Raw genomic sequence first — 14,054 nt, 5'->3', positions numbered from 1 at the left:
TACATTGTGTTGCTGTTCAGTATTTTGCATAAAGTTGTTAGAGGTTAATGAGCTGAGGACGAGGACAGGAACTTGATGAGCTGAGGACGAGGACAAGAACTTGATGAGCTGAGAACGACAGAGAAAAGGGAGGGAGTGGAGAAGAGTGTCAGGTTAGAGAACTAGCTCCGTCTAAGATGCTCCAGACTGCCAGGAAGCTCTGTGGTGTCACGTATTACTAGGCAAACAGCTTCTTGTGTGGATAGATGAGGGAACATTACAGTGTCATCTGGGCAGTGTCATCGGGGAAGTGTCATTAGGGAAGTGTCATCAGGGCAGTGTCATCCGGGCAGTGTCATCTGGGCAGTGTCATCGGGGAAGTGTCATTAGGGAAGTGTCATTAGGGAAGTGTCATCAGGGCAGGGCGCGGTTCACAGTACCGGGTTTTAGAGAGCCATTCGATTTTAGGTAACTTGTTTTGTTGTTTTTCTATTGAAGTTCCCACATGGTGTCTGTGTATACCAAGAAATTTCGTTTCTGCTCTTCTATTTCAGGATTGTTATCGTTCCCTCAGCCCTTTCTTACCCAGCCCTCGCTTCCTTAGCCCTCCCATCCTTCAGCCCTCCCTCCCTCAGCCTTTGTCTCAGCCCTCCCTCCCTCAGCCTTGCCTCAGCCCTCCCTCCCTCAGCCTTTGCCTCAGCCCTCCCTCCCTCAGCCTTTGCCTCAGCCCTCCCTCCCTCCCTTTCCCCAGCAATCAGCCGTCCTGCTTGTACTGCGTCGGTCATTACTACCCAATAGACGAGGCGCCCAGGTGGTCGATACTGCCCAATCACTGGCGGTTCAGTACATGTTGATCTGACACTTGCCTCCCAGTCACTCCTGGCCTCACCAGCTTCTGGGTCACTGCTGTGGCACCAGCGTTAACTCTCCACAACTTAGAGCTCAGCTCTCTAGATCTACGAAGGTGTTTAAAGCTAGGAAAGTCTAGTGTTGATCACCCGGAAACTAAACTGGAAGCTGCAGGCGATGAGTCACAATAACGTGGCTGAAGTATGTTGACCAGACCACACACTAGAAGGTGAAGGGACGACGACGTTTCGGTCCGTCCTTGGACCATTCTCAAGTCGATTCAATAAACTGGAAGCTCTTCTGCCTGTCTTCAGTAGACGGGAAAAACCAACACGAATTTTCAAACCGAGAAGACTGGTAGAGGAACGGAGTGAGCAATAGTGTGACGGGCAATACGGACGAACACGACGTGAGGGTAACTCGAAGAGGAAGGAAGATAATATCCGAAAAGAACCAATTATAAGGAGGAGAAAAGAGAACAGGAAATCCACTGGAGATCATTACTTTAGAAGAGATGTACCTGGTGTTAGTGGTGTTTCTGGCGGCCGCTCACAGGGGGAGTAAGTATCATTATATTTTAGTGAACAATAATGAACACTATCACCATTAGCGTCATTATATCCAGTTCTATATATAATAGGTTTGGTAACTACACCATTCTGCCCTAACTACGCTGTCTTCTTACGCGTGTTGGAATGCTTATAGAGCTTTCTCTACCCTACACACAGAAATCACAATAGCGTGATGCATTAAATGAACAAATCCACAAGGGCGTGAATTTGCAAACTCCACAAGGTTCGAACCCTCGTTACGGCCCTTGTGGATTTGTTCTTTCTCTACCCTACTATTTTTTCCCCCTGGAAGGCAATCAAACAATAGGTTTACAACCAGGTTCATATTACTGCTGGGTAAAGAGGGGCGATCAGCCAACTCTGCCTTGCTAAGGCTCGAACGCGGATTGTTTCGACATGGGCGTCATTTGTCCAATCATGTTAAGCGTATCTTGAAAGAGCTTTCTGTGTCTGACGGAGAATTGTTGTTGTTAGAGATTTGCCACTTGAAACAAAGTTCCAAGTAGCACGGGCTATGGTGAGCCCGTGTGACGGAGAATACACCTTACCAATATAAATACTACACTACTGCACCTTTATTTTAGCCGATAGGCCGGGGAAGCGATGCCTCTATCTTTTGAATTAAAATATTTGCAATATCGTACAGGCAACTTGTTTTATTTAAATATTATTGGATTTAAGTTTCAGAAACCATTACGTGAATATAGTACTCTCGCTACCACCATTTGGATGAGAAAAGTTCTATAATAAACTAAAATAATTATTAATTATAACAAAAATTAAATTTTTTTAAGATAATATTAAAGTTAGTCCGTCATTTTCATCTTTTTCTTTTCCCGTTTTCTATCATTATTCACTTTGACCCGTGACTAATGTAAATATTTATGTTTGCCAGATTAACCACGGCGACAGGTCTGCTTCACTTCGAACGTGCGGGTGTTTATTGTCATTTGTCTTCGTCACTCATACGTGGGGTGCATGTGTGTTTGTGATCGATAATTGTCAATGTTTAAATAGGCGACAGGTTTGTAGCTCTTATATGCACGATATTTATAACTTAAACGATGTTCCATTGTCGGGTACTGAATGCCTGTTCGGATAATCGAGGTTCCGCTAATGACTGATAATGCCTTCTTCGCCTGCCAGGTAGCCGGCCTACCCCCGCCTGCCAGGTAGCAGACCTACCCCTCGCCTGCCAGGTAGCCGGCCTACCCCTCGCCTGCCAGGTAGCCGGCCTACCCTCGCCTGTCAGGTAGCCAGCCTACCCCTCGCCTGCCAGGTAGCCGGCCTACCCTCGCCTGTCAGGTAGCCAGCCTACCCCTCGCCTGCCAGGTAGCCGGCCTACCCCCGCCTGCCAGGTAGCCGGCCTACCCCTCGCCTGCCAGGTAGCAGACCTACCCCTCGCCTGCCAGGTAGCCGGCCTACCCCCGCCTGCCAGGTAGCCAGCCTACCCCTCGCCTGCCAGGTAGCCGGCCTACCCCTCGCCTGCCAGGTAGCCGGCCTACCCTCGCCTGCCAGGTAGCCGGCCTACCCCTCGCCTGCCAGGTAGCCGGCCTACCCTCGCCTGCCAGGTAGCCGGCCTACCCCTCGCCTGCCAGGTAGCAGGCCTACCCCTCGCCTGCCAGGTAGCCAGCCTACCCCTCGCCTGCCAGGTAGCCGGCCTACCCCTCGCCTGCCAGGTAGCCGGCCTACCCTCGCCTGCCAGGTAGCCGGCCTACCCTCGCCTGTCAGGTAGCCGGCCTACCCCTCGCCTGCCAGGTAGCAGGCCTACCCCTCGCCTGCCAGGTAGCAGGCCTACCCCTCGCCTGCCAGGTAGCAGGCCTACCCCTCGCCTGCCAGGTAGCCGGCCTACCCCTCGCCTGCCAGGTAGCAGGCCTACCCCCACCTGCCAGGTTACAGTACTGACTAATCTCACACTCTTTCAGGCGCCGGCGAGACGTGGTTGGCGCGGCTACAGACCCACGGCAAGGCCACCACGAATAGCTTCTTGGACACCGGCCATGGCGGCCTTCCTCAACTATCCGAGGCGAGTCTCTCTAACCTCCCTTAGTCAGATTTACAATAAGTCAAGCCAAGGATTCATCAAGCTCAACTACTTACGGAACCCGTAGATCTTACCTTAACCATGGGGCTTTTTTTTATTTCGTAAACAGTTAACGGGCTTGGGAACGTCACAACATTAGGCTATTATTATGATAATCTCGTTGTGTTTAGAAGCTCATAAACTGTTCAATAAATGTAAAGAAAGCCGCCATGATTAAGGAAAGATGTACAGATTTCGTAAGTGGTTGCGTAAGTGCTTGATGAATCTAGGCTATAGTTTCTGAGCCGTTCATGAGTGTGAGGGCTTGAGAAGGTCACACTTATATACTAGTATGCAGGAAAATATTCTCGTGTATTGACTTGTAGCAAGTATATTATGTCAGTAATATACTTGCGGTTCTTAATTTAAAGTCTTAAAAAATTGCTCTTAAAAATACTTTTTTAAAAGCTAAAAGGGGTACCACCTCTGGTGCAAGTGTTGGGAAAAAATAAATAGATTCAAAATATGTACCAGGTTCCACGATATTAAGAATTACTCTCCGTTTGTTTAGCCCTCAAAGACCCACCAATCACCAAACACCTAACATTTAGCAGGTGATACATCCACGAATTACAAGACTCGTTACTTTTTGTCGTTTATAGACCCACAAATCACCAAACTCTTAATCTTTCATCCGAAGATCGTCGTATTGTGTTCCTGCTTGGATGAGAGGTTCTGATCCCCCTAGTGATGGGTTCGTCTCCTCTTCAGCTGAGTCTGTGTGTGCGCCTCCGGGTCCTCCACGCCTCACAAGACAGCTCTCTCCTGAGCTACTTCGCTGACGACGTCGACGGAGAGATCTCCCTCAGTGTCAGTGAGTCAAAGCGGTGCTCGAGTCATGTCAGTTAAGGGTGCAACTCTTTGAGGTAAATTATAGATATGATAGCAGTCGCGTTCACTCCTCGTTCCATGCTCATCTAAACTACATGGAGGCTCTAAATGGCTTTGCGAAATATATTGATGGTGCATGCATCACTAGATCATTAGATCACTGTAACATGGGCACTAGATCATTAATAACATTTACCTAACGTATCATATAACAGGTTTACAATGTAATCCAATCCCTAGTAGTTATTATAAAATGAAGAAACCAGCTATATAATTCAGTTTCAAACGTATTTGGCAACATGTCAAACCCTACTGAAAATATATTCCATCAGTGCTATAATTTGTCCCACTAAATACACAATAATACACCAGTACATTCCCTTGATGTCATACACATATTTCACCATACAATGTTCACGTAAAAGCACTCCATTTCACTTGGATATATACAAAAGTTTTATCCCGGGCTGCGTGTGGACGGGTAGACATGACAGCAACGGGCGCCTCGCTGCGGTTCAGCTGCTGCAAGGGACGGGTTCAGTCTACCGTCATTCCCTTGCCAGGCTTCCGTCTGTACGTGTGGAACCACCTCTGCCTCTCCCTCCACCTCTCCTCCAACATCAACCTGAGGGCGCTCAACGGGCAGGTGGGTGATGCTGACACATCTGGGTTTACGTGAGCGTGTGGGCGTGATGCTCAGTTACGTTTCTACTTCAGTTTATCCTTAAGTTTGTTTTTACGGGGCTTATTATTAACATTACTCGCACACGTGATCAACCTGTTCTCCTACGAAAAACGTCACTTTTCGATCGTGTGCATTACATTAGGGCCAAAAATTGTCGTACTCGAAAATGGAAGCGGCTCACGAAAGTTGGGAAACCTTAGGAGGACGGGTTGCACATCAACGTGTGCCATAACAGGTTTCCTGGGGTCAAATCAACAATACTTGCACCTAAATTTCATAGTTTATTGCACACTACTTTGTTAAGATGCCTACACTTGTATAGTGATTTGTCAAATGCAAGATTCCGTACTTCAAAAGCTTCTGCCATATCCTACAGTCACGGACAGGACAGAATGTAACATTCATCAGAGTTGAGGAGACGAGAGATATTTCCTAATGAGCACTTGGAGTAGCTAGACGTTTCTTATACTGCCTTTATCCGTCAATTCAATTTCTTTCTTTATTATGCACCCCATACCCATCCCGTGAGTGGTGGTGTAAAGGATTACAGAGGCACATAATCGGTTCAGGAACTGAACCCTCTATCCGTCAGAATCAGTGAATATACAACAACGTATGAATATTGACTATTGGTGGGTTCGGTGATGGGCATAATGCCTATCAACCTCTGGAGGGGTTATTAAGGTCATCACTATTTCTTATTGACCACTCAAGTATACTTTAGGGCTGGACATAGTCCAGAACTAAAGAAAACTTTTAGTGTGTATACACCGAGGAGTAGACTATACACATATCGGTGTATATAACCTTGACTATGAGATATAAGAGGAAAGTCAAGCACAAATTTAATATTATCTGAATTCATTGAAACTGTGACATTATTAATTCAGTTCAAAGTTTGTCTACCAGATAGTATTTCAAGTATGTTTTGCATACAACTTTTTTTAAGAATATAATGACCCACACATTATCATAATAAAAACAGTATTATATTTTCTTCAGCATGTACTACATTCTTCAGCATGTAGACCTGTGTGTGATCTTAGAGCTATAGGCTTTCCGTAAAGGTTGTTATTGATGGCGAAAGTTCCCAACTGCATTAATTTTCCTCGGTAACTGCAACAAATAGTTAACTACACAGCAGATAGTGATTCCTTCTGCTGTTTCACAGGTCGGCGAGTGGCACTTTCTCGAGGACCAGTTGGGAAAGGCCATACAGGAGCCCCTGGTGGTGGTGGGCGGAGGTCGCCTAGTAGTGGGGCAGGACTTGGACATTCCTGATGGAGGCTTCAGCATCAGCCAGTCACTTCATGCTGAGATTGCTGACTTTCTCTTGTACGATGTTGCTCTAACAGCACCAGAGATGATCACTTTCATGTCCTGTCAGCAGAACATAACACATGATCCCGTCATTTATCTGGACGGTAATGGCACCGTCCTCCGCGCTGTTGGCGAGACGGAGGTATCACGGGTCAGCGAAACACAAGTGTGTGAGAAGGCTGAGGGTTACACCCTGTTGTTTCCTGAGCGGATGAATTTTTATGAAGCCGTCATATGGTGTGGTACACTGCAGGGCAGCGTTGCCCTCCCAAGAAGCAAGAAGGAGAACGAGGAGATCCATGACAGGTTCCAGCGGTTCAACGACGTGTGTCTGGACGGTTGGGGTACTATTTACTACTTGGGTGCAGTGGGTAACTCGACCACCGAGAAGTGGTCGGCAGTGGTCGATGGCGGCCCGCTGACCTGGGATAACTTCGACCCCGGATGGAACAAACCAACCAACGGATACACTTGTTCCAGTGTAGGCTCACACATTTTTCCCTACATCTGGTTTTCTGCCCCTTGTAACAACAAAATGTGCGCCCTCTGTAACTTCAGGTCGCACCCTGAGCTTCGCATTCGCGGTCTTTGCACCTCATCTTTGTTTGACAGAATTTTCTACCTCCACGATTACGAAAACGATCGGCCAGCGTTTGACGGGCTGGAGCAGAGCCGCATATACTGGAACAACGACACCTGGGTGATGGAGAGTCGTGTGCATGAGGGACTGCGAGCCCTCATGGTGGCGGTGAGGACGCAGGAGTACCCACTCGGCCTGCACACCTGGGCCATCCATCAGGACAAGTGCCATCAACCACAGGTACGGGCTCTCACTTTGGTTGATTTTGTCAAGAATTCTGTAATGTGTGAAGGAATGGGGTCCAACCGCTTGGACCCCATAGAGCGACGGTATCACTTTATGCTGGTTGGCGTTCAGTCCACGACTGTCCAGAATGGTTGGGCATTATTCTTTCCCCCATCCTTATCCTAACCCCTTCCAAGTGCTATATAGTCGTAATGGCTTGGCGCTTTCTCCTGATAGTTCCGTTCCCTTCCCATTCTGGGTCTGATCAAAATTTGTAACCTGAAAACTTTAATTGTTGCATAAATTCACAACAAAAACATTTGAGACGGTTGGTGACTATAATTCTTTGTAACGGGCGTAAAGCTCAAGAACTATTTAGAAATTGTCATTTATTTTCACTGATATAGAGCTAGAAACCTACTCCATACACCATAGCCAAAGTCAGCTCTATAATGGTATATTACTATGTTTGTCAGGTAGAGCTGCTGCTGACGTCATGCGGAAGAGACGACTACACCTGCAACAGTGGCGCCTGCATCAGCAAGCGGCGCCGCTGTGACCTCATCACTGACTGCAGTGACCTCAGTGACGAGTTCGACTGTGATGTCATATACACGCCCAGTGGGTACTCGGCCGCCTTGCCTCCCCCGAAGCTGTCCTCTGAGCCCCTACCACTCTTCTTCTCTCTAACCATAACCTCCATCAGGGAATTCAATCTGGTTGAATTTACCTTAGTGCTGGACGCCATTGTGAGCCTCAGATGGCACGACAGTCGTCTCATCTTCCGTAACTTACAGGAGGACTTCCGCGCCAACAAGGTGAAGGATCCCAGCCGCGTGTGGCAACCGGGGGTGTTTATCAGAGACGGCACAAGGGGCGCCGTTGACGCTCAGCCACGATCCCAGGCCCTCTTCGTCGTCCTCGGAGGGCAAACCCTAGCAGACGATGACGCTGTTGTTGCCGAAGGTGCGCAGTTCAGGGGTTTTGTATGAAATGTAGATAAATGTTAATTCTCAACAACAGTTTATTCTCATTTGGCTTTGCAATTTTGGCGCCAGTTTGAAACACAACCCGCATACATCGCCGAGGTGATTGTTGTTGTTGTATTATCCACAAGTAATAAGGTGTCTCAGATCTCACAAGCTTAATTATGTCCTTCTCACCATGGGTTCCGTTATTATAAGCATTACATTATTATATTCCATAATACAACCTTTTTGAGTTTCCTAAAGAAAAATCATATGGACACGACTCAGATACTGAGCGACCAATGGTAATAGAATATCTGAACAAATAAGTTCTGATGCTTTATAGTTGAATTAATCCTTTTATATAATTCCAGTTTATTGTTGCTTTAAGAAAGGTTGAGTTATTGAGAAATAACCCAACAAGTTATTTCCTCCACTCACAACTCGCCTTACACAAGAATATGTTAAGAATATTTTTTATTGAAAATGATGGAAGCATTTACTGTAATATAAATTTTATTTTAAAATATATTCTGATTAGACACGAATGTGTCTAATAATAATAAAATTTGCTAAATTTATAATTAGCACAGGATCTAAGAAAATACATGTTTGTACCCAAAAGCAAATTTAATCATGCTAATGCTTTGGAAAAATTTGAAGAAATATAAACATTGATTTATATAAAACAAACTATCCATACTTACATAAAAAATACATTCTAATATCATGTATCGAAATGTACATAAATGTTCCAAATTTCCCCGTCTGTTTCTTTTCCACCGTGGCGCCAGAGGACAGCTTCAGCGGGCGGTGGAGCCAGCTTGTGCTGGAGCAGGAGAGTACCCTCACCTTCAGGTGTCAGTTCCAGCTGCGCATGTACCCTGTCGACCGTCAGCGGTGCCTCCTGGTCTTCACCGTACACGACCTCACCAACAAGTTCGCAGTCCTCACGCAGGTGGGCAGGGTCAGGGGGGGGGGATAAATAAGATATCAGGTGTTTTTTTAAAGCTATAGTTATGTATAGATGTAGTCAGGTGTGAGTTGCAGTGAGCTCTTGGCCAGGTGTGTGTGTGTGTGTGTGAAAACTTGGTTACATCAGGTGGGGTGTCAAGGTACGAAGATTTTCCAATATAGCAATAGTTGATGAAGAAGGATTAGCCAAATACAGTACACAGTTTTATTGTTGGTCTACCAGGTCTCAAATTTTGCACCGTCTTGTCCTGGGACTTCGGTTCCACTCTGCTGTCATAATCAATATGAGCCTTGAATCCCATATTATTTAAAGGTCTTCAGGGACAGCATCTGACCTCTTTTAGTTTGTTTACTGGATTCTTTCCCTTAATAGTTTCTTCCCCTAACATTTTTGTTCCCCTTGCAGTTTCTTCCCTTGACAGTTTCTTCCCTTTGCAGTTTTTCCCCTTACAATGTTTGTTTTTACTAAACATGAACTATCAATGGAATAACCAACTAGCAGAGAGTCTCCCCTTCAGGACGCTGCTGGGGTGAAGTTCGAGGGATCCCGGCGCCTGCTGGAGTACGAGCTGGTGAAGGAGTCACTGACAGCCATGGTACAGGCCAACACCAGCCTGGTGCGGGTAGGTATGAGGGCGAGGCTCATCCTCACCATTCGGTATGAGTTCGGGGGTTCAGGAACCGAGAACGGACCCACATTGAGTCAGTTATAAACTTAGAGGCCCATGAGAAGGTACACCAGCAAGGGCTCCCAAAGGGTTTTTAAGCGTGTGATTCTATTATTATTGTTATTTGATCCAAACATTGTTGCTATCAGCATTGTAACCATAACACCCTAGGTTGTGCTGGAGTTCGACAACCTCTTCGGCTACTACATCTGCAACACCTTCGTGCCCAGCCTCATGCTCGTCATCATCTGCTTCCTGACGCTCTTCTTCGACTTGGCAGACTTCCAGGTGAGGGAGACGCCTGCGATGTCTCTGTGATCCATTAGACTTTCCGGTAGTCTACTGTAATGACTCTGTGATCCTTTCTGGGCCCAAGGTGGCCCAGGATCCTGGGCCACCTTAGGCGCTGATTTGATCCCTGTCCAATCTGATTTGATACCATCAATCCCTGATTGACAGGGCTCAAATGCTGATTTGATTCCTGACCTGTTCTGTTGATTTTCTCAATTCAGGGCTCTCGTGTCTGTTGGTATCTGGCAATTTTGTTCAATAAACGGACAGGACTTTCCAGAACCTAAATTGATCAAATTTGTTTCCACTATTCCATGTCCTATTTTGTGTTCATATTTTTAACACTATTTGTATCTCTTTTATTATATTCTTTCATCCATTTGTGTACTTCATTCATGTTACTCTTGACTCTTGGCATTTCTACAGAATGTAAATTAAGCTGTCTTAATCTCTCATCATATGTGGGGTGCTAAATTCCCGGGATTAATATTGTTTGCCTATTTGTTTCGTCAAGTGTTACCCTGTGTCGAAACAATAGATATAAATTGAAGTTTAGACTCAGGAAAGACCTTATGTTTGAGATTGCTTTAAATTTGGATCGCTGAGAAGTGCAGCTGAGCTGGGCAGGAGTGCCAGCTGCTCACAACAGCTATCAACAAGGTAAAATACTTAGAGCATAGGACATAATCTTGAATAGATCTTGCCAGATATTGGTCGTGTCTGATCCCAGCACTTTCAGTCAACCTGTCCACTTACAAATAATGTTGCTTTTTGCTCGTTTGCACTAAGAATAAAAATTGTCACACTAGAAAATGAAAGCGGCTCGCGAAAGTGACGGACTGTCCCCTTTTCTGTTTTGGCTCCTCTGACTTAGTCTGTTAGGTTAGGAAAGGACACTTTAAATTAACAGTTTTTATAACGTATTGAAACCTTAAGAGAACTTACAGCTCTCCTAACCTTCGGTCCATTTCATTTGGAAATAAATTTCCATTTTTCTAGTACGCCAATTTGTGGTCGTAGAAATTACAAGCGAAAAGCGACATTATTTGTAAGAGGACAGGAAGCCTGCCTAGAGTTGTCCCTGATCTACCTGTACTCACTCACCTTTTTGTGCTCGTGGGGGGTTGAGCTTTGGCTCTCTGGTCCCACCTCTCCTGTTTCCTTCTGGTTGCTGCTCAGATAAATTAGTTTTGCATTATATATATTTTTAATTATTTAAAAAAAATAATCTTGCTCCTTAATTTTCATATAGAAAATTCTTGATTGTAACTTCATGTAAGAACAATTTTGGGGGTAGACTTTTATATTATAGGTAGAAAAATAAGAAGAAAATGGGAACATATATGACACCAGTAACTTATGTAATGTCTTGAGCATAATGACCCGATGGTAGCAGTATTTAGTGTTTATAACCCTGCAAACACACAACGTAACGATCTCTATGATTTCCTTGTTACAACTTGTAATAAAGCTGTTACATTTTGTTATAAAACGTTTTTAAGACATATTTGAACGTTGTGACATCTTGTTATAAAGCGTTTTTATGACGTATTTGAACATTGTGACATATTGTTATAAAACGTTTTTATGACATATTTGAACGTTGTGACATCTTGTTATAAAACGTTTTAATGACGTATTTGAACGTTGTTACAACGTGCTATATTGGTTGTTACAATTGTTACGTGTTAAAAATTGTTCGAATGTTGTAGCAACGTTGTAGTTTCGTTGTAGTAATTACCTATTTGGCGGGATATATATATATACATCTGACTTCACATCTTGTTGTCAAAGGACCGCATCATGGTGTCCCTGACGGCGATGCTGGTGCTGGCCACGTTCTTCAGCCAGACCAGCCTCACCATGCCCAAGACCTCGTACATGAAGCTCATCGACATATGGTACCTGGCGCTCATCTGCGAGGACTTCCTCATCATCGTCTCCCTCGTGTTGCTGGAGAACCTCCGCCTTCAGCAGCAGAGCAGCCTCCTCAAGGTTCAGGTCCTCTCCTTGCATCACCACCACCAAGGAAGGAGGAACAACAAGCAGGACGTCGCACGCTTCCGGTCTGATGACAGAGCCGCGGAACTCAATCGAAAACTGGTCATCTTCTTCCCTGTGACGTTATTGATATTTTTGATCTCTTTCTTCGTTGTGTGCTTCTGTGGGTGAAAGACCGGAGGGCTCGTGCCCCTGCAAACACAAAACCACTGTCCCTATTCTCTGCTTGTTACAACTTGTAATAAAGGTGTTACATCTTGTTATAACGTTTTTATGACGTTTTAGAACGTTTTTATAACGTTATATATATTGGATGTAATTACGTTTTGTTAGGTATTAAAACTTATTTGAAGGTTGTAGCAACGTCGTAGTTTCGTCGTGTGTTTGGCAGGGTGTTGCCTCTGTGCTTTCTTGTCCTCTGAAAGGTCATCAATGATCCTCTAAAATCGCCATCAATGGTCCTCAATACGGGATATCAATGATGCCCTGAAGGGTCATGCATGAAGAAAGATCATTGTTTAGGGAACACATTTCTAATAGATTTACAAATATTTAATGCTAGGTAGTGTTGAAAATTCACTATTGCATATATTCAAATGATAGTGTTCTGATTTAAAATAATTTATATACCAGGTTTATATTAACCTGAAATTCAGTTGACAGAGTTTCTCCTCCCAATCTAAAATGATATTATTTTCAGACCATTTGTTTTGAGAAATATTTCAATGTTATAACGAATAATTGTATGCATATGAACAAAAATTCTTTAGTTATTTATGCATAGGTTCTGTAGGTATGTATCATGTCTATATAATTGATGTGTTCATTTTGCGTACAGTAATCTTGACGTCAAAATGCGACGTTCTATTAGGAGGACGGGTTGTTCCACCTGTCCTCGTAATAGTACCTCGCATTTTGACGTATACTCTACCTAAGGCCAAAAATTGTTGTACTAGAAAATGGAAGCAGCTCATTTAAATTTTACATACTTTCCCGTTTTCTGTTTTGGGTCCACTGGTAGGTTAGGATAAGGACACTTTAGTACGACAGTTTCGTGACATATGGGAAACCTTAGGAGAACGGACTGGGGATCATGACGCTTTGAAACTACTGAAGGTTTTGGCCTTCACCGCCCTCTCATTTGAACATGTTCAAACCATCTACCACACTGTAAAAGGGTGACTCGTTCTTGAACTTCCTAGTGGGAGTTGTTAATAGCATTGACCAATGCTATTTTGCGCCTGTTTTGGTCTGTTAATAGCCAGCATATTCTCATTAGCGGGAGGATTAATTAAAAAATATGTGGAGTAGCAGTGGGTTTTGTACTCTTTAATTTGCATACGGTTCTGGAGTTTCACTGGATTTGTCATTAATATAAATATTCTTTGAATAATGAGCTTTAGATCTTGAAGATCTAGCAGCTAGTTTAGTTCATTTATTATACTTCCCATACCCATCCTGTGGGTGGTTTTGGACCGCATACCTATCCTGAATGTGGTAGTAGACCCCATACCTATCCTGGGGGGGAGGGAAGTGTAGTAGACCCCATCCCCATTCTGTCCTATGGGTGGTAGTGGACCCCCATACTCATTATGTGGGTATTAGTGGACCCCATACCCATTCTGTGGGTGGTAGTGAAAAGGATTACAGAAGCACATAATGGGCTCAGGAATTGAACCCAAAATTCATTTAACTAAGCAAGTTACAATCTTGATAATCTAGTTACATAGTTTAATGTATATTTATCAAGAAGACCCAGCAGAAATGGTTTCACATTTTATTGATAGAATCAAAAGCTATTCCTTGAGCAATAAGGAGGTGACCTGTTGGATGTGAATGAACTGTTGCGACTTTTGATTTTAAAGCATTGTTAACAGATAAGAAAGTTTAGACGATCGCTGTGAGTTTGAGCATGAAAGTAGAGGTAAAGCTTGGTAGCTGAGTGTTACATGGGATGTATAGCACTTTCTTATGATAATTAGCGTATAATACTCCCCCCCCCCCAGCCACTTGGCCTGGTCAGTACA

General features: G+C 44.4%; 1 protein-coding gene across 1 annotated transcript in view; it reads left to right on the top strand.

The window, feature by feature from the left end:
* LOC123767756 (uncharacterized) overlaps positions 1-12,682 on the top strand; it is a 52,813-nt gene extending 40,131 nt beyond the window's left edge. Inside the window, exons 3-11 of the mRNA XM_045757738.2 lie at positions 3,326-3,426; positions 4,124-4,297; positions 4,800-4,960; positions 6,171-7,139; positions 7,601-8,090; positions 8,887-9,050; positions 9,586-9,690; positions 9,907-10,023; positions 11,821-12,682. Coding sequence (XP_045613694.2) covers positions 4,174-4,297; positions 4,800-4,960; positions 6,171-7,139; positions 7,601-8,090; positions 8,887-9,050; positions 9,586-9,690; positions 9,907-10,023; positions 11,821-12,198 — 2,508 coding nt within the window. The 5' untranslated portion in view covers positions 3,326-3,426; positions 4,124-4,173 and the 3' untranslated portion in view covers positions 12,199-12,682. The remainder of the gene's footprint in view (positions 1-3,325; positions 3,427-4,123; positions 4,298-4,799; positions 4,961-6,170; positions 7,140-7,600; positions 8,091-8,886; positions 9,051-9,585; positions 9,691-9,906; positions 10,024-11,820) is intronic.
* The last annotated feature ends 1,372 nt before the right edge of the window (positions 12,683-14,054 follow it).

The sequence above is a fragment of the Procambarus clarkii genome, chromosome 86, assembly GCF_040958095.1.
Source record: "Procambarus clarkii isolate CNS0578487 chromosome 86, FALCON_Pclarkii_2.0, whole genome shotgun sequence".
In the NCBI taxonomy this organism is placed as follows: domain Eukaryota; kingdom Metazoa; phylum Arthropoda; class Malacostraca; order Decapoda; family Cambaridae; genus Procambarus; species Procambarus clarkii.
Note: the sequence above shows the minus strand (reverse complement) of the source record. Positions and strands in the feature narration are given on the sequence as shown.